The sequence below is a fragment of the Leishmania donovani genome, chromosome 22 (genome assembly GCF_000227135.1).
Source record: "Leishmania donovani BPK282A1 complete genome, chromosome 22".
NCBI classification, from domain to species: domain Eukaryota; phylum Euglenozoa; class Kinetoplastea; order Trypanosomatida; family Trypanosomatidae; genus Leishmania; species Leishmania donovani.
In genome coordinates this window covers 39,834-59,500 of record NC_018249.1, presented here as the reverse complement: position 1 = coordinate 59,500, position 19,667 = coordinate 39,834, and the positions used below count along the sequence as shown (strand labels likewise).

Below are 19,667 nucleotides of genomic sequence, written 5' to 3'. Positions count from 1 at the left end.
GCGTCTGCATTCTTGGATAGAAGAACCCCCGAACCACACGCACACGCACACGCACACGCACACGCACGCAAGCACACACAACAAGGATCAGAACGCCACTTTGCTTCGCCGCTACCCTGCATCGCCGCTCTGCCCCTCCCACACACACGCACACACATGCACAGCCCCTCTTCCTCTGACTCCTGGCTACAGCTTGTCCTCTTTTCGGTTGTTACCTCACTGCTGCTTCTCCTGTTCCATCGGCTATCTTCCCTCCTCTCTCTTTGTGTGGGTAAGTGAGCTTAGGTGTCTGTCGGCTTTCCTATTGCATGGGCGGATTGCACAGAACCCCAAATAGCCATTCGCGCCTGCCTTTCTCTCTCCTCCCTCTTCCTAATCTTCCCCGAGGGGTGTCTCCCACCGCCTTCCCCCCCTCGCTTACACACGGCGCGCACGCAGACAGCCATGCCCATGCCCACTCACGCACTGGGACGCATGCATCAAGTAGAGAGACATTGCGCATCAACGTTCACCGACGCGCCCAACTGGCATTTGGTTGGTGAACTGGGTGGGGCAGGTGATGCGCAGGAGTTCTCACGCCAAAACAAACAAGGAACGAGATATAATGCCAATATATATATGCATATATGTTTGTATCTATCGTGGCTGTCTATCAGCATTTTTTTTCTGTGTGTTTGTGTGTGTCTTTAGCCGCGGTACTCTCTAACGCAGCTGGATAAGCGTGAGAAAGGAAAAAGGCAAGCCTCCCTCTCAAAGATACCCGCACACGCGAAAAAAATAAGTGGCGAAGAAAACCGCGTGAGAGAAGGGGGAGCGTGGGCAAAAGGGAAAGGACGCCAAACAGGGTGCGGCGCGCTTCGGTCCCCGTGTGCTCTGTCTACGTGCACACGCTTCTTCGCTGCTCTGTCGGCACCCCTCTCCGTTGTTCTGTTGTTTTGTTGTTGCTGCGGAGGTAGCCAAGGCCGATTTAGCTGAGTCGCAGATGTCCTGGTGATGACGTGTATGCCATTACGTGCACTGGCTTTCAATGCGTCTTGTTCACACACGCTCCTTGCGCCATGCGTATGCCAACCTTTTTTAGCTTCATGTGATCCGCCGCTTTCTTTTTCTCCCAATTTTGTTTTCACATTTACATATCTCTTTGAGGCACATTTCCGAGGTTGCGGGCAGTGCACGCACGTGACACTTGAGCGACATTAGACACGATCGGTTTGGTGGTGACGTATCTACTTTTCTTTGTTGTTGCCCCCGGTGTTGTGGTGGTGCTCGTCATAGAGGCACTCAGAAACAAACTCCTGCACACCCATAAAGCACACGCACGCACCCAAGGCATAGAAATCTGCTGCGTCATTTTTTTTTTGTTTTACCACAACTGCTTCATTCTCCATTTTCGTTCGCGAGTTCTCTAAAACACACATACATACGCAAAGGCACGTACACGTCGCACGAGTGGCCTCGACGTACCGTGCCAATGACCGACAGCTCTTACTCTTACACCGGTTCCTACACCGGCGACTACTCGTACTCGTACTCGTACAGCTATTCAGACGGCACCGGCTCCTATACCGACAGCACCGCTGAAAAGTCGCAGGGCCGCGTGCCGAGAGCGGCTCCCGCCGCTAAAAACGCACAGAGCAAGAAGACGCCTTCTCCATCAAAGCCAGAGCCTACGAAAAACGCGGAATCTGGAGAAAGCTATGGCTACAGCTACAGCGCCCCCTCTTCGCCGAACGAGGGGACAGCCGGCGCTGCAGTACCAGCTGCGGCCGACAGCGCGAGTAGCCAGAAACGGCCGACGAATGCAAACGAGGACGATGATAGATCGTATAGTTACTCCTACACCAATGATGACGAAGACTCGTACAGCTATAGCTACTCCGACAGCGAGACAGGGACCGCCTCACCACCCGCGCTGAGGGCACCCAAGGCGGGGGTGGCAGGTGCAGGGCGACAGCACACCACACCAGCGGCAGGGCGTGCCGATAGGTCCACAGGCGCCACCCCGCCAGCGGTGACGTCGACTGCCGCAGCTGCCACCAATGTGGCGTCCACGGGGTCGTACTCGTACTCGGACTCGGACGATGAGGACGACTCGTACACCTACAGCTACAGCTACAGCTACAGCGATGAGGGAGACGACTACACGGACGGCGCATACGACTACACGGACGGCTCGTACTACTACTCAGACGGTTCGTACTACTACTCAGACGGCTCGTACTACTACACGGATGGCTCATACGACTACTCGGACGGCTCGTACTACTACTCGGGCGGCTCCTCCTACTACTCGGACGGCTCATACTACTATTCCGACGGCTCGTACTACTACTCAGACACCTATTCGTATACCGGAGACAGCAGCTATTACTACTCGTACTCCTCCTCTGTTGCTTCCGGAGAGCAGAGAGGGAGACGGGCCAAGCCGGGTGCTGAGATGGCGTCGGGCTCGTCGGACTACTACTACAGCTACAGCGGCGACTACGCAGACTTGTCCGACTCCTACTACTACGGCTCGTCGTACGCCAGCGAAGACAGCTACTACGACTACTTGTATCCGTCCTACAGCTACTCCTCCTACACGGATAGTGAAGGCATCCATCACCACGCCGTGGACAGAGCGAAGCGGCGCGAAGCAGAGGGGGGCAGCGGCACGTCATCCTACACGTACAGCGCAACGGGCAAGTCGCCCACCTCTACATCATCGTACACCTACGGCAGCTTTGCCGCGTTCCTACTGTCGGAGAGCAGAACGGCTGCGCAGCGGGAACTTCTGGTGCTGCGTGCTCCCGTAAAGGACTTGCCGCACCCGCCGCAGGCGCCGAATCGCTGCTTTGTTGTCTTCAAAACCAACGAGGACGCGGTGTGGGCGTTCCTCCAGCGGCTTATGGCGGTGCAGAAACTCTACGAAGCGCGGCGCGTAGCAACTGGTGGCCAGGTTGTCGCACCCGTCTCTTTTATGAAGTGCGCGAAGTCACCGTCGCTGTGTGCAGCAGGGGTATTTGGTATCGAGGCAGCCGAACAAGAGGACACAGTCGCCCCGTTCATTCCGACAAAGGACGGCTGCTTCAGTGAGCGCTCCATGCGCATCGCGTTTCGCGTTCTGCGACTGAACCACCTCGAGCGTCGCGAGGCGCTGAAGAACGCGCCGTTACCGCTGCCGATGGAGGTTATGTTAGACATCTTCAACACCTGTGTGGCAGCGCGAGCGAAAGAGCGTGTGGTGCAGGCTTTTTTGGCACACGATACTTACCGCAGCGGCGAGATGTCGCTGACGCAGCTCTGCGCGCTGCTGCGCCGACTCGGCCTCGGCACAAGTCCGATCATCGAAGGCCACCGCATCAGTATTGGTGTGTCCACGGAAGGCGCCCTGGAGATGGTGGTAAACGTCGAGCAAGTGTTTCAGGCAGGCGCCCCGGTAGCACCGGCGTCCGCCGAGTCACAGAAGCCGGTGAACTGGGAGGTGACTCCTGTCTACGTCCTACGCATCATCCGACAGAGTGCTGCCAGGAAAGAATCGGCGCCAGTACGCTGGAAGAGCAACACGCTCTACATGGGACGCCACGTCATTGTGCGCAATGTCGCTACGAAGGCCCTGTTCCAGCGACTCAAGACGTATATCGAGGCCGCCACGTACCTTTGCGTGCTCGCCAAGGTGTTCTCTATCAAGGACGCTGAGAAGGGAACGCTGACAGTACAGTACCCGCAGTTCATCCGCAGTGTGCTGCTAGCGGAACCTTCCGCGCACTGTCACGCCGGCACCGCTGCGTGGGCGGCGCCGCGCAAGCTGCTGTACATTGAAAACCTCTTCCGTGCTGTGTTCCGCCCGCATGGGGTGCTGCGCGCCTACGCAGCCGGCCGGCCCGTTCCTCGCTACCACCGTGACTGGGCCGTGGAGTCGACGCTATACTCGACAAAAGACACGGAGGAGAAGCGCCGCCGAAACGTGGTGCCCGGCATCAGCTCCGACATGCGCCTTATGCCTGTCCCGTCTTCTCGTCCGGCTGGCGAGGTGCAGCTGTCATTTGTGCTGCAGAAAGTTCGTGTCCCGGCACAGCCGCCGCGATACGCCCGGTGCTTCTGTCTTGTGAGCGCGGTCACCCCCGCGAACGTGTTCCTGCCGGCTGTCGAGGTGCCGGTGCGTCTCATTGTCGCGTCCGCAAGGAAGTGCGGGTACTACACGTGGATGTTTCACGACAAGAAGCACAAGAAGCGCGAAGCAGTCCTGCAGTTTGCTGGGCCGGCGGTGGATAGAATCTATGTGGAGTGCTGCTACGAGACGCACGACATATGGCCGCCGGAAAGCAGTGAGGACGCGGCGGCACAGGCAGAGGAGGCAGCGGGTTCGACGGCGCCGTCGTGCACCACCACCGTGTGGTGCGCGGGCTACGCGGTGTTTCCCGTGAATGGAGCCAGGACGGCGGTGCTGCCGGTCAAAGCAGGGAGTCTGCTGCAGGAGCAGCCGTACTATTCGACTCTGCTGGGTAGCGGCGTCGCCGCTGGGACCGCAGCATCCGCGATGATGATGGCGCCTGGGGGCAATTACGCGAAGCTGCAGAACGACTCCTACTGTTGCGCATCCAAGTCTAGTTGGTGCGGCCAGCACAAGTACACAGCTGATAAGGCACATCAGATTCAAGTGAAGGTGCTCAAGTCCGAGAAGCCCATACCCGGGGCGGAGCGGCTTCCGGCGCGGTACATCGCCTTCCAGCGGCATGTGCCCATGATCTCGCAGCTGCGCTCCGCTGTGGAGCTGGTGGGTAGGGAGACGTCGCACGTTGGGCAAGCCTTCCGCCAGCAAGCGGTCCGCTACATCTTCTCCGTCGCTGCTGACCCTGCGCTGCTGGATCAGCTATGCGGCATCTGGAAGTACCGAGAGCGGCACTGGAGCAAGGCAGAGCGCAAGAATGAAGGACACAAGCAGCGCACCCTTCTCTCCTGCGTCGCCGCTCTCTACGCACTCAAGAACTCGTGCGCTGGCAGCAAGGAGATCTTTGCCAAGTCCCTGGAGAAGGGAAAGCTGTTGCACATGACCATCGACCCTGCGGCACCGATGGTGCCAGTTCGCGTCTAACCTAAGTCTCTTTAGAGCAAGGAGGAGGAGAGGGACCAGGAGGAGGAGTCGCCGCAGGACAGCGGCTGAGTGCTGTGATGCTTGCTGCCCTTTATCACTCTGCCGCTGCCACTGCACCTGTGTCGTCGCTGGCATTCCCGTCCTCTTACCGTTGACGGGAGCCGAGCCGCACCTCCACCACGGCGAGACTCGAGACCGGTGGCAAAGGAGAAGCGAGACGAACGCTGCCCCTTAGGTGCGTGCATCCTGGTCGCCACTCGCCGGTTTTATCTTTCCCTCCACGCCGAACATGTCAGGTAAAGCGACATGCACATATGCAATGTGCGCCGTGTCGTGTGTGCCTGCCATGCAGGCGTGGTACTCTAACATGGGTAGAAAGGTCTCTGCACACGCACATATATATATATATACATACATGCACACACAGACGAGAAAACCATAGACATGCTCTTGCCGCCATGAAACGGCGATAATACGATGCCGGTTGGCGTGTCTGTTTAGTGCTCACTGCCCCTGTCCTCCCCTCCACCCCAACACTCCCCCTACCCCCGCCGCGTTCTTTAGCTGTATTTTTCGCACTTCATGCTGCCTTCGTTTTTCTTTTTTTTCTGTTGCGCGTGTGCGGTGCCATCCGTGTGGTCACCCGCTGCGCTAGATGTGTTCTCTTTCTCCGCAACAGCCTGCCTCCTCGTCTTCCGTGTTTTTGAGCCGTTTCCGTGTCTCCATCGCAGGTACGCAGCGCTCATGGGCATCGATCTTCTTTTCTCGTCCCCTGTGGTCTCTCTCTCGGACTATGGTTTGACAGTTGACATCAAAGGTAACGGGGAAAAGTCCACCGGCTGCAGGACATACCCAGCACCGCAAGGCGAAGATATATATACATATGCATGTATGCATGTAGGTATGCATATGCGCATATATGCCCGATACTACGCCTGATGTCCTTGGATAGGGTTTTTGCTCGAGTGCGCGAATGCCGCGCCTCTCTCTTCTGAGCCAGTTGAGGCGCTCCCTCGTTATGGGCGCGGTAGGTCAGGCCTGATCGCGTTTCCTTTCGGATGGTGGCGCCAGCGGCGTTTTACTGTCCCTCACCCCACCCGCTTCCGTTTCTACTGTCATCACTTCTCCGTCGCCTCTCTTTCCTTCTATTCCACTCTCGAGCACCACACCAATCAGCCCCAAAGTGCACGTGCGCGAAATGTGCGGCATCTCGGACGGTTGGGCGGGTGCCGCACAGATGCCAGAGGCACGGCGAGAGAACCCCCACGCTGCATCATCGGAGGGGAAAGGAGGGGGAGGGTCCTCCAGACCCGAATGTAACCAGTCACCCGAGCATACTATGGAATGCGGCCCCGCTTAATGCGACTGAGGAAGACGCACGGCCTATGGGCAGGGTGCAGGGTTTCCGAGAGGGTGCTGACTGGAGGCTGCCCGATTTCCTCCTTGCGCACATCCGGCATGCACCTGGACCACGCGCTGCAACCCGCATGATGCAAGCTCCACCGCTTCTGCCCTCGAGCAGGACCCTGGATGCGGCCCGCTTTGGATGAAGGCAAGTGGTGCACCCTGAGTCCGTCTGGCGCCTACCGCGCAGCATTTATCCGAAGGGGAAACGAAAAAGGAGGAGGACAGCCGGTGGGGTGCACGGCGCAAGTCAATGTCAGCACGGTTCATCCTCGACGACCAGGATGAGGCAATGGTGCAGCAGAGGTAGGGCAGCTGTGGTTGTGTGCACGCGTATACATTTGTGGACGTGTTCGTGGTGGAATGGACAGGCTGAAAAAAAAAGGATCTTTTTTACCCTCATGACAGGTAGAGAAGGCACCGTAGCGCGGGGTATATCTGGGTCCAGCACCCCACTCTGTGATAAAGCCAAGCAAGCCCCATCCCCTGCCAGTCCCGATTCGCCTTCGGTGGCGACAAGCACCCTACGGCGTAGGGAGTGGTCAGAGCGATGCATCGCTGCGGATGTCGGCGCTCGGGCCCTGGATGGCATTGCGTCGAAGCGGCCTGCCACAGTGAAGGCGTTTCTATGATTTATATGATGAGGCAGCGTATCAGCGTGGCCCGAGCACATCCCACTTCCCGGCTCTCACACTGCCTACTGGTGTGGGTAGCCTAAGCCGCCCCGAGGCGAATACACGATATGGCGACCGGCATAATGCGGGAGCGGCTGTGGCAAGCCAGGAGCCGAGTGGATTTGAGCTCCTGATGTCCGGGCAGAGAATGTGGACTCACTGATAAAAGAAAATGTATGCTCTGCGTTCCTCTGTGACCTTCTCTTTTCATCTCTCTTTCCTTTCTCACGCACGCGCTCTCACTTTCCGCGTCCGCTTTCTACGCGCGTGGGGTGCGTTATTGTTTTGTCGTCGTGTGTGAGTGCGTCTCTCTCTCTCTCGTTTTTTCGCGTGCGCACACGTGTCTACGACGCACCGGCATGCCCGTAACGAAACACGCATCAACACAAGAAGCTACCACCACATCGCAGACGTATTGAGCGATACGCTCACCTCTCGTTGTCTCTCCGCTTATTTTAGTTTTCTCCTCACCTTTTTCTTTTGCGGTGTGCGTTGTCTGTTGTCCATTTTTGTCTAAACCTGTCGGCTGCACTGCCCTCTCACACCGAATCGACACCCCCCCCCCCAGTGCTGCGAAGCAGGACACCGTGTGTGCGTCTGTGTGCGCGCTCGCAGAAGAAAAACGAAGGCATTCGCACTGGCAAATGCCCGCTCTCACGCCCCCCTCTCCTCCCACTGCCTGCTGAATTATAAGCGAATAGACCGTCGAAAGCTGCAGTCTTCAACTCCATTCCCAAAGAAATGAGCTACTCGCCGCATTTCGGTAGCCACTCGTCACTCCCCACAGTGCGCGTGGGGTCCGCCGCGAACTCGATGCCTGCCGGGTTGTATGGAAACCGTAACATGGCATGCTCCCTTGAATCGGGCACTCTTTTGAGGCCGCGACAGAGCGACCGCGCATCGCGGTCCCCGCTGATCTGCAGCCAGAGGCTTGGCAAGTACATCGCAGGAATGAGCTCAATCTCTGCCATTGACACGGCAAGCACGAAGCTATCCATCCCCATAAATGCCGTGGAGCCGACGCTCGCCTTCGAGGACGACGGCCTCGTCCCCGGACTCTGCCGCCTATTCATGGAAGGACGCTGCCGTCAAGGAGACCGCTGCTTTCAGGTGCACGCGAACCCCAGTGTGGTGGAGCAGCTTCGGCACGAGGCGTTCAAGACGCCGTCCTGCTGCCCTGCACATGGCGCCAAGTGCAACATGGAGGGATTCCCTCTGGGCCTTGCCGTCATCATTGATCCACCACGCGAGAAAGAATCGGCCGCTATGGTAGAGGCCCACGCCGAGCGTGAAAACGGGAGCGCCGCCGCATCTCTGTCGAACGGCGAGACGAACATGGCTGCCACCGGCGGCGACGCCTATAGCGGCCACAGCATAAATAACAGGGAGCAGATGCCGATTGCGCTCCACAATGTTTGCCCCACCCGCTTCCTCTGGTCGAGGTACGAGGAAAATGGCGGCATGCTGTTGCACATGCCGAAGTCGAAGATCTGCCGCGAGCATCGCAAGGGCCTCTGCCGCTTCGGCAACGAGTGCAGCTTCCTGCATGTGTGCCGTCAGATCCCCATCGTCAGCGGTGACGAAGAGCTTCTCAGCCACAGCCGCACGCCGTTGCGCCACAGTGCGGTGCAAGGCAGCATGCAGGATTTCTCCCACCCGCCGTCGTTTACCACCGCGAGCGGATCTCTGTGCCACCACGCTCATTCTCAGTCGCACTCACAGGCTAACCTACAACACTTCCAGGGCAGCACCGTCATGTCCCAAAACGGCTCGTACATGGACGGCTCTCTTGGTAACAGCCAAACCAGTTCGCGGCCGCATCTCTCACGCGCTCCAACGGGTTCGGAGAACTATGGTGGTCATCAGCCACTGCTGCGGCCACTCGGTGGCGTGCAGAATTCGCACAGTAGTGTAGCGGCCCGTGGGTCCTTCTCGCACAACCCCTACGCCGAGGCATCCTCGTTTCAAAACTGAAGGGGTGACGACGAAGAGCAGAAAATGGTGTGCAGGGTGCCTTTATGTTACCTTCTTCTGATTTCCTTTTGGCTCTCGCTTTTCTTCGTCACCGGCACGTCCTTCCCCATCGCCCCCGCCCTCGCTCTGGGTCACTGCTAGCGACTCGCTGGCCACCGTTGCCGTCATAGGCGGGAGGGGAGTGACGTTCCTGCGCCTCCTTCCCCTCACTTCCCTCTCTTCTGTGTTCCTTTGTTGTGTTCTCTCACGATTGTGCTGTAAGATGTGCTCGCACCTTTGTGTGTACTTTTAAGCGTTTGTTTCTCCAAGTAGCTTCAGGCCTTTGCTGCTGCTCTTGTCGTTTTGTTTCATATATATATGTATCTGTGTTTGTTGTAGCTGATGCGTGCAAGAGAGCAAGATGCCGTGGCGAAGGTATCATCTGCACGCACGCACAGAGTTTGGTGGGCTGCCTCGGAATCAGCGTCGAGTATTCCGCAAGAATCTCTGCATCACGCCCCTCGTTTTTACATGTTGTCTCTCTCTTTCTCTCTGCGCGAAGACAGCCGAAGCCGTCCACGGCGGCGATGAGAAGAAAATGTAAGCAAAGCAGGCTTTTCATTGACCGTAATGTCTGCTCAAGCCGCTTTTTGCCGCCGCCGACTTCCCCAGCAGCCGCTCGTCATGGGCCTCTAGAGCATCCCCACATGTTGTTGTTGCATCTATCATGTGTGCTGTTTTTGTTTCTTCTTTGTTAAATGCGCATGTGTATGTTTATGTATGTGTGAATATGTTTGTTCGTTTTCTCTTCTGTTCTCTGCGGTTCTACCGCCCACCCGTCCGTCCGTCCGCTCAGTCAACCCGCCCCCGCGTACTTGCACGTGCGTCTTCGACTACTTTGTCTTCATTTGCTTTCCTTCCCCTAGTCTTTACCTCGCTGTTGTTCGTTCTCCTCTTTTCCCTTCTCGTTTCGTTTTTTTTTTTCGTTTTTTTTTTTTTTTGCTCTGTTGTGGTCCTCACGTATTCGGGCACCCATGTGGGTGCTGCTGGCCCGTCGCGTGCGCCTCTCATTGAACTTGACCGTTGTGGCCATCGGGAGCTGCAGCATGACGACAAAGTAGACATGCGAGCACAGTCAGCAGCTTCAGGGGAGCCAAAGTCCATTGTCTGGTTTACTGGCCTGACCACCAATTTCAGATGCCAAACCGGCATCTCCCGAAACCACGACACGCGATGCGACGCGCGACGGCAAGAGGTAGTTGGCGGCGACTGTTTGACACGAAAGAACAGGGATGCTGCTCTCAAGAGGCGACGGGAAAACATGCTCGCCCCGCTCTGCATGGCCATCTGCCCGCGCCTTGGGGTTCCCACACCAACGGGTGACTGGCCACGACAAGACAGGGCGCAGATGGTGTGCTGCCTACTGCTGTGAGGGCGGCCGACCGGGCGTTGCGCCCCATATGCGACACCAGACTCGCGGGCCGCTCGAGGCTGAAGGCAGACCTCTCTTCACGCTGTGGTGTTGCACGCAACAGACCGACGACGCAAACGTCGCTCACGCTGCATGGGCTGCTCTCGCCGGATGCCCACAGCACCCCCTTTCTCTGCCTCTTCAGGAGGACAAGCTGTGAGTTCCTTGCGCGCACGCACATGTCTGTACACGGGCCCCCTCCGCTTGACATACCCGCTCCTAGGAAGGGCGTGCGGGTTTGGGGGAGGGGGGGGCAGAGTGCCCCCTGCTGCGTCAGACTCAGGGCACCGTCCCACCTGTCACAGCGCATGCGGGCAAGCCATCCAGACAAGCCTCTCACGGCGGTATTGGCGGAAACGGAAGATGGCGGCAGCGAGCCCCCATAAGGCAACAACTTCATCCTGGGACAGGACCAAATCTCCGAAAGTGCGAGCACTGTGCGCGCCCGCTGCCATGTAGAGCTGGCATGATGTATTAGACTCACGCAAGGCATGGAAAGGTCTGAAGATCCAGAGTGCTCCGTAAAGAACGCGAGATACGGTCCACACCAATCAGCCCCAAAGTGCACGTGCGCGAAATGTGCGGCATCTCGGACGGTTGGGCGGGTGCCGCACAGATGCCAGAGGCACGGCGAGAGAACCCCCACGCTGCATCATCGGAGGGGAAAGGAGGGGGAGGGTCCTCCAGACCCGAATGTAACCAGTCACCCGAGCATACTATGGAATGCGGCCCCGCTTAATGCGACTGAGGAAGACGCACGGCCTATGGGCAGGGTGCAGGGTTTCCGAGAGGGTGCTGACTGGAGGCTGCCCGATTTCCTCCTTGCGCACATCCGGCATGCACCTGGACCACGCGCTGCAACCCGCATGATGCAAGCTCCACCGCTTCCGCCCTTGGGCGGCCTGTGGCAGGCCGGGGCAAAATGGAGCTCGGTCCTCATACACTATGGCAGAATGGACACTTGAAAAGGAACTGCATCTTCTCTCTTCATTGTATGTGTGCGACGCTAATATGCCAAACACTCAAAGAAAACGTATTCAAAGGACCTGCTTACAGCGAGGTGCACGTGCTGGCGTGCGCAAGATCCCTTCCCCCTCCTCATGCGGAGACAGAGGATATGCGAACGGGATGCCGTGGTGTAGTGGCTACGGTGGCATTTTTTGCGTCTTCCTCTCTCTCTCTTGCAACTCGAGTATGGAGTGGCTAACGCAGAGCTTTTTGTCTGCCTGAAAGGATAGCGCATGCTCGCGGAGAAAGGCCGCAAACACGTCATCACAGCCCCTCGACCGAGCGACAACTCCGCCCAACCCTCATCTGTATTGAGCGCTCTCTCTCAATGTGCACCACTCGCCTTTTTTTTCGCACCTCTCTCCTCGTGTGTGTGTGTGTGTTTTCTTCGACGGTTGCTGTATTGGCGATGTGCTGCGGAGTGTCTCTGCGTACTCCGCCTCCCCTCCTCCCGGCTGCCACGGTACATCTTGTGTTGCTATTTTTGGATGCGCCCTTCGCTGTTTCTCGTCCCTCGCGCCTCTTATCACTACCCGCACACGAGGACAGCGATGTACCGCCACCGATAGCGCGAGGGTGTAAAGGCACACAAAGGGAAGGAAGACATATCGTTTAGTGGTGTATCGCCCTTTCCGTCATCCAGGCGCGCCGCGTTCGTTACGGGGGCTCACACAGTTATTCATAGAAACGCCGTGCATATGAAAATAGCAGTATCCTCATAGAGAAAAAAAAACGGCGTACGTTCGGCTCACAATTTTGCTCTGTCCGTCTTCTGAAGCTTCCGCCGTTGCCATCACCGCCAATCCTAATCGTAACGCGTGTATGGATCACATATTTGTCCGCTCCGACTTCGCGTGCCGGCACGAGTACCGACTCGTCTCCGTCGATGACGCGTGCGTGAAGCAGCTGAAGGAGCAGGTGTACCCGAGCCCCTCTGCTGGCAACGGTGCAGCCAGAAGCAAGCGGACGCGTGCCTCGTCGCCCCCCTCAGCGACAATATGTAGTGGTGACGTCGCAGTCGTGTTCGTCATGAAGGGTGACGGGCAGCTTTGTCTGCACGACGCACAGTCGACCCGCTCCGTCCGCCGCGTCGAGTACTCGAACACGATGCTGCTGGCAACGCGACGGCTCAACCGCGCCGGCAGGTCTGCCGTCTGTGAGTCTCGAGGAAGGGGCAGTGATGTCTGCAACACTGAGGAAACAGCCACAGTCACGGCTACTCCTCTGCCCGCATCCAGAGTCCGCCAGTACACAAATAACGTCGTCGTCGCCTCCCTGAGCCACATGTTTGACAGTCATGCCGCGCATCCGCAGGACAACGTGTCGGCTGTGCTGGGTGAGTCGTACTTGACTATCGAGGAACTCGAGGGCACCGACGGGGGCAGCAGTGGCAGTGGGGTCGCCGGTCCATCAGGGCGCGGGTACACCTTTGCGCAACTCGCTCGCATGCTCCGCAGCAGTCCCGCGGAGCTCGCCGATCTGCTGCAGAGCATCGGCGCGGTCGTGCACCGTGGCCTCGTTCGCCTTCTCCATCCTTCCCTTGCGCATGAGTCCTTGGCAGCGGTTCTGGCGTTTCTCGACGCCGCAGAGCCATGCGATGCCTCTTGGGCTGCCGCGCGGGAGCACCTCTGTCCGTCCGTCTACCCGGACGTCGTGCTGCGTTCACTGGAGGCCGTGTACGGCGCGCGGCGAGGCGCAGGTGAGGCGACGAAAGACAATGACTCCGTGGTGCTGGTAGGGATGCCAGCACTGCTAAACCTGCCGCGAGTGCTGGTGGGTCTCGCCGGTGGTGTGTTTGATGCGCACCAAGCCGTTGTCCACCGAACCCTCGGCACCGGCGAGGTTGCTTGTGGGTTGCCGCTGGAGACGTTCGCAAAGGCGTGGATGGATGCGATTCCGTCGTCCCTCTTCGGCGTGGCTGGCATCCCGCACCGGGGCGCGGCAGGGGCGCAGAAGACTCTCATGGAGAAGCTGCGTGGCTACGTGGTGGTAGAGCCGCGTAGCGGCGGCTTTGGTGGCAGCATGCAGGATACGGTATGGTGGGTACCGAAAGAGTCCCTCAGCATCGACTTTGCCGCTCGCCTCCGCGCACTCTTCGAGCTGCGCCCGCAGTTGTGGGACCAGATGGAGCTGAAAGAGTACGTTGGGACGCTGGTTCCACCAGACCAAAGCTTCGAGCACGTCATTGTGCGCCACACGCGAGAGTACCGGATACCAGGGCAGCCCGTGCAGTACGCTCCGCTCGCGTGACACCGCAGTGGTGGAAGCGCTGCTGCTCGTTCGCACGCGTTTTGCCGCGCAGGTCGATCCGAATGCCGGCCCATCTCTGTTTAACTCGCGTGTACTTCTCTGTTCTCACAAATTCCGGTACCTCTACACTCCACAGGGGCACCGCTGGGACGCGTGCTCGGCAAACGTATTCAACCTACTCTCGCCCTGTTCCCCACTGCTGCGAGCAGTGAGGTGCGGGAGCGTGTGACGGGCAGACAACAATATCCGCTGCTCGCCGCTTTCCTTCGTAGATGGCGGTACGCCTTTATGTCTCTCCCCCCTCCCTCCCTCCCTCTCTCCATGCGGCAACCACAGAACTATTCGCCTTTGCTTTTTCGCTCTTCCCCTCCCCCCTGTGCGTTCACGATGCCCGAACTGCGAGCGAAGCAGTGCCTTACCCAATGAAAACTAGTAAACACACATACACACACAAAACGCAACGCACGCACGCACGCACTCACACCTTCATCGCTCGTCCTTTCTTCTGCGGTGATCATCCAGGGTGCCTTCATTATCCGCACGCACACACACACACACACACACACACACACATAGCCTTGCTCGCTCTCTCCGCTGCGTGCCCCCCCCTCCCTGTCCCCATCCTTCCCCGCGTACTAAGTAGAGGAGGAAGTAGCGGCAAGGAAGAGGCGACCCCGACAACAAATATAAACGGAGCCCGAGCGCTGCATTAGTGCTGCCGGCCGCTTTGCACCATTGACTGTATTGCCGGGGTCTGGGCTGTGCTCAAAATACAGCCGTGACGCACACACAGACACTTGTTCCTCTCGTCGCCTTGGTGGGCAAGCCATTGTGTCGTCTCTTCCTTTTCTTTTAGTATTATTGTGCGTGAGCACGTCCTTGTGTGTTGCCCTCCGTCTCTTGCTGTACCCCCTTCGCACGCTGCCAGCGAACGCTCGCTCGTCCGTGTCGTAATTGTCACCGGTGTGGTGGTCGCTGTTTTCTTTTCGTTTCTTTTTTTTGATTGGTTTGTTCGCGTCTCTTGCTAATCCTTCTCTTTCAGCTTCCTGGTTTGTTGTGTGTGGAGGCTCGGTGTCCGTGCGCACGTCATTTTGCCCCTCTGCCGCCGCCGCCGGCAGGCCTTCTCTTCCCAGCATAGCACCATGGCATACTACGGATCCCAGCCAGAGCAAACCAAAGCTCAGATTCGATCTACTCGGGGCGAGACCATTGACCTGGCTCTCCCTGTCACCTGCCTTGTGGGGGAGCTGCGCTCGTTTCTTATCGAAGAGTACGGATATGACCCTAACACGCGTCTCCTGTACAACGGGCTCGTCGCCGACGACAACTCATACGTGTGTGATTACCCCTTCGGCTCCCTCATGATTGCCACCCCCGCTGACACACACTCGCAGCGCCAGTCGCTGCCCCCGCGACAGCCCGCGGTCGCACACGTGCCACCGCAGCAGCAACAGCAGGAGCCTAACCTCGAGTCGTCACGCCCGACTGCTCACCTATCCCCGACCGTCAGCACAAGTGCGGACGCCGTTCGCAAAAGCAAGACTGCTGAGCCGATGCCAACCTACACGAGCGCTGCTGCGCGCACGATGAGCCCGGCAGAAGCGCCGCCGGATACCGCGAAAGCGAAGCGCAGCACCACAGTACTCAAGCATCGGCCCAAGAACTCGGCGCGCCAGCTCCGCTCCATAAGCACCGAGTCGACCGGGTCACAAAACAGGCTCATGAAGGGGGATGGCACCTCGGATACCGCGAGCTCGGTTCCCGCCGCATCCCCGCAGCCGCCTCCACCGCCGCTTTCTGCAGCGAACAACGGTGCTTCGCCCGCACCGGGGAGCGGCCGTGTACAGCTAGCCACTGGTCAACGCAACTCTCCCTGGCCACAAGGATCGCAAAACGCGACCGCGGCTCCCTCCATCGCCGCACCGTCGCAGGCGACCGACCTCCCACCTTCCCCGCGCAGTGAGGAACCGAGTGTGGCGGCCGAGGTGCCCAGCGGTGAAGGTGGCAATGACGACGACAACCAGCGCCGGCGAGTGCAGCTGACCGTGGAGTGCCACATCCCTTCTCTCAACCAGGTGGTGCCGGTGAGTGTGAACGGTGATTCCTCCGTGTCGGATCTAATCCTGGCGGTGGCGGCCGCGGTTCCCGAGCTAAAACCGGATGCGCAGGTAGTCCACCGCGGCAAACTGCTGTCGGTGTCGCCGAAGGCGAAGCTGTTTGACCACGGTATTCGCAGCGACGCTCGCGTCTTCATCGCGGAAGGGGATTACAACAACGCCGAAAAGATCACGCTGCTGGAGATTCAGGAGGACATCGCCGTGATTGAGCGAGCCATGGAGTCGCCCCTCACGGATCTGCAGCGGAAGGGTTATTACGAGGAGCTGATGCGTATCCTGTTCCGTACGGACGGGCTGCAATCTCTGGAGGGGGAGTGGCGGCAGCGACGCAAAGACGCGGTGAAGCACATTACGTCACTGCAGGACGCATTGGGCGTAGATGTAAAAGAGTCTTGATATGGGATACCTCATCTCTGTTCTGGCAGTGCCTTTGTGCGGTCGTGGGTGGCAATGGCTCTGCTCGTCATCCTCGTTGCCGATTGTGTATACGTATTCGCGCTTCCTCCCTGGATCTCTCCTCTCCCTTTGCTACCCCACCCGCACCGCCAACCCTTTACTCCCTTTTCGCCTTGCTTGCGTTCTTCATGATGCCGCGACTTTCTCGCTCCGTTTGCTGACATGCGGGTGGGCAACCGACGTCCGCAAGCGCAGCGCAAGAGGGGAAAGGGGTGCGTGCCTCTCGGTCAGGGAAGGAGCCGCTTCTTTTTGTTTTGGAGAATGTAAGGAGAACGAGTGTAGGCGGAGTTTTGTCTTGTGATGTCATTAATGTACTCCATCCACCCACCACCACCACTACCCCCGGGGATTCTCGACAGCCTCTTCTTTCCCTGCGTTGTTGGTTGTGTTTCTCCCTTCACCTTCTTACTCTGGTCTTCCATACTCCTTGTACGCCCGTTGATCCATGTGGTGGTGGCTCGGCACTGACACGGCACAAATGTGAAATGCAGGAACAAAAACAACAAAAAGAAAAAAGCAACAGCGAAATGAGCAGACAGCGGCACATCTATGGAAGCGTGAAGCGGTGTGATCACGTCAGGTGTGTGCGACAGGGATACACATGCCGAGATGAGCACATCTTTGCCCCGCGGTAAGGGGCTTTCAAAACAACAAAAAAGAAAATCAGTTGGCACGCCTTTTCAGAGGAGAGCGCGAAAAATGTAAAGGCGAAAACACACTGAGCGCGCAAGGCGGCCACCCCACTTGCTCCCCACGTTTTGACACCTCCCCATCGGTGCTATGTCATGCATCACTCGCTCGTTCTCCTTTCGTGACGTGTCATGCTAAGGGAGGTGGGAGTGCCGGGGCTGGCTATTTGTGCACCATCATTTTCTTCCTGAATTGCACCCTCTTTTCCCTCCACCACTTTGTACCACTTTTTGTTCTTGTCCTCGTTTTTTTTGTGCGTCATGGGCACCGACTCATCTCATGGCCGCGTCGATATGGTGTCCCCCCCCCCGCACACACACACACACACCATCCCACCGTTGTCTCTCTCTCTCAAGCACTCCACACAAGCCCTTTTCCTCTCTCCGTGACTCTCCCTCTCCAGACTTTTCTTCTGGTCTTTCTTGTTTTCCTTTTCTAATCTTGACGACTCCATTTTTCGATCAACATCACCGTCAGCGCTGTCGTCCTTTTTTTTTTGAGTTGTTTTGTGCAGCACGGGTACGCTCCCCCTCCATTTTTTGAGCTCATGTTTACGTAGCGTAGCGATTTCTGGCTCTTGTGGGAGTGCTCTTCGCTTTTTCTGCGCTGTTGTTTCCGGTGCTATAGAGCGCCTACATCACACTTCTATCAGCGGGGCCGCGCGCGTTTATTTCCTGCCGCTGGCCAGCACTCCCTCATCACCACCATCTCTCTGTTTGTGCTTCCTCCGTTGTGCGTGTGCGTGTGCGCGCGCGCTCTTCCCCTACATCGTGCTGCTGCTTCTCAGAGGTGTTGCTTTCTCCGTGTTCCCCCTGTCGGTCTGCGTTGACGCCCCCCTTCCCGCCCTCACACCCACTTGGCCCAATCACTTTCTCTCCCAACGTGCGCTCCAACACGTCTTCGACGCCGTGGTTTCGTTCCTCACTCCACCCGTCCTTCTATTCTTCTATGTGTATGTGTGTGTGTCTGTCGCTCTCTCTCGTCCGGCTTATCGGCATTCACTTGGTGCTGTCTCTCTCTGTGTGTGTGTGTGTGTGCGTGTGTGCCTGCCTTGGCGTCACATATGCGCAAAGACCGAGAGAAGGAAAATGCTGGCATGCTTTTTAAGCAGAAGCGCTGTATCGAGAGACATCAATGCGGGTGAGAACACGGATTCGAAAAAGTAAAAATGGTTAAGAGTCCCTCGGTCCGAATTCTTTGCATGGACGCGCTGGTAGACTTGTCTTCTTCTGCATGATGGAAAAGCAGGATAAAAAGGGGTGGCACATGTATACGTGTTCGTACTTCGTCGACTATGAGCGGACAAGACGAGCGGTTCTCACTCCTGCAGTTTTGTGCGGATGTCTTCCGAGTCGCGCCCATCGAAGCACGCTAATGAGCGAATTCTACGCACACACCGCCGTAACGCTCTTGCGCGTGCTCGTGCTCTCCGGGGTGGCGTGCCCGGAAAGCGCGAATTCCCTCCATCCCTCCATTCTCACCCCTGCCTCGCTCTCGCCCTGCGCGGCGGCTCATTGCTCCTCCTTCCTCACAGATATAGCAGCGTGCTCCTCGCGCACCGTATCCAACGTGGATTGCACATCCACACATAGAAGCGCGCACGGAGAACCTCCTCAGCGTCATCTTCACCTTTGGCTTTGGAAAAAAAAAACAGTTACTTGCACAAGATGGACAAGTCGCACGTGACGGAGCTCATTCAGCGGTGGCGCGTGCTGAAGGGGAATTTAACGGAGAAGGCAAGCGAGCTAGAGACCGTACGGAAATCCCTACAGGAGCTCGAAGGCGAGCACGCCAAGATGACGCAGCAGTGGGACCTCGAGAAGGAAACTATCCGAAACACGAGCAGTGCCATTGAAGCGCAGGTGGCTAACAAAAAGGATGAGCTGCAACGCATCAAGCAAGAGACCCAGGAGTTGCACCGCAAAGTCGAGGAGCGCCGCCGGCGCAACGAGGAACATCAGCTTGTATTGAGCAAGCGCAAACTAATAGTGGATGCTCGCGTAAAGGAGGCTGAAGAAAAGGATGCGGCAGCTCGGGAGCGCCTGACCACGTTTCAGCGCTCTCGTGACGAGGCCCGTGAGCGACTGCTGGCCGCTGTCAGGAAGCACGAGGCGGCCATTCCGCAAGATCAGGCGGCACACGAGGACAAAGTGCTGCAGCTCAAGAGCCGTATCGCAGAAACGTTGGCCGCCATCGATGCGGAGGCCAAGTCGTGGGCACTTGAGCAGGCAATGAAAGAGTGGAACGAGAAGTCAAACGCACGCAAGCACATCCTAGACGAGGTGGCAGCAGCAGAGGAGGGAAAGGACGCCTGGGCAGATCTGCTGCGCGAGGCCAACAGCATTCATATTCAAGACAACTTGACGGTACTCGCTGAGCTGCGTGCCATCGTCTCTGCCTGAGTCGAGCAAGCACAAAGCACATGGCCCTCCTCATTCCGTTCTCCCCTCTTGATCGCTGGCTGTCGTTCATGTGCCCCCCCCCCTCCCTCACTCATGCTGATTCTTCTTGTCAGCCTTCGTCCCTGGATGAGGCCTCAAGGTGTTCCACCTCTCCGCCCCGCTCCCTCC

The 19,667-nt window shown here is 57.9% G+C and overlaps 5 protein-coding genes across 5 annotated transcripts; all 5 read left to right on the top strand.

Moving 5' to 3' along the window:
• Positions 1-1,471: 1,471 nt before the first annotated feature.
• LDBPK_220050 (hypothetical protein, conserved) lies at positions 1,472-5,074 on the top strand (the record flags this gene model as incomplete). The annotated part of the gene is made up of 1 exon (XM_003860707.1): positions 1,472-5,074. The coding sequence occupies one exon, from the start codon at positions 1,472-1,474 to the stop codon at positions 5,072-5,074; it is 3,603 nt and encodes a 1,200-aa protein (XP_003860755.1).
• Positions 5,075-7,893: 2,819 nt separating this feature from the next.
• LDBPK_220040 (hypothetical protein, conserved) lies at positions 7,894-9,126 on the top strand (the record flags this gene model as incomplete). Its single annotated transcript, XM_003860706.1, has 1 exon — positions 7,894-9,126. One exon carries the CDS (start codon positions 7,894-7,896, stop codon positions 9,124-9,126), a length of 1,233 nt encoding a protein of 410 aa, XP_003860754.1.
• Positions 9,127-12,406: 3,280 nt separating this feature from the next.
• LDBPK_220030 (hypothetical protein, conserved) lies at positions 12,407-13,834 on the top strand (the record flags this gene model as incomplete). Its single annotated transcript, XM_003860705.1, has 1 exon — positions 12,407-13,834. The coding sequence occupies one exon, from the start codon at positions 12,407-12,409 to the stop codon at positions 13,832-13,834; it is 1,428 nt and encodes a 475-aa protein (XP_003860753.1).
• A 1,142-nt stretch (positions 13,835-14,976) lies between these two features.
• Positions 14,977-16,347, top strand: LDBPK_220020 (hypothetical protein, conserved; the record flags this gene model as incomplete). Its single annotated transcript, XM_003860704.1, has 1 exon — positions 14,977-16,347. One exon carries the CDS (start codon positions 14,977-14,979, stop codon positions 16,345-16,347), a length of 1,371 nt encoding a protein of 456 aa, XP_003860752.1.
• A 2,417-nt stretch (positions 16,348-18,764) lies between these two features.
• LDBPK_220010 (hypothetical protein, conserved) lies at positions 18,765-19,499 on the top strand (the record flags this gene model as incomplete). Its single annotated transcript, XM_003860703.1, has 1 exon — positions 18,765-19,499. One exon carries the CDS (start codon positions 18,765-18,767, stop codon positions 19,497-19,499), a length of 735 nt encoding a protein of 244 aa, XP_003860751.1.
• Positions 19,500-19,667: the final 168 nt, after the last annotated feature.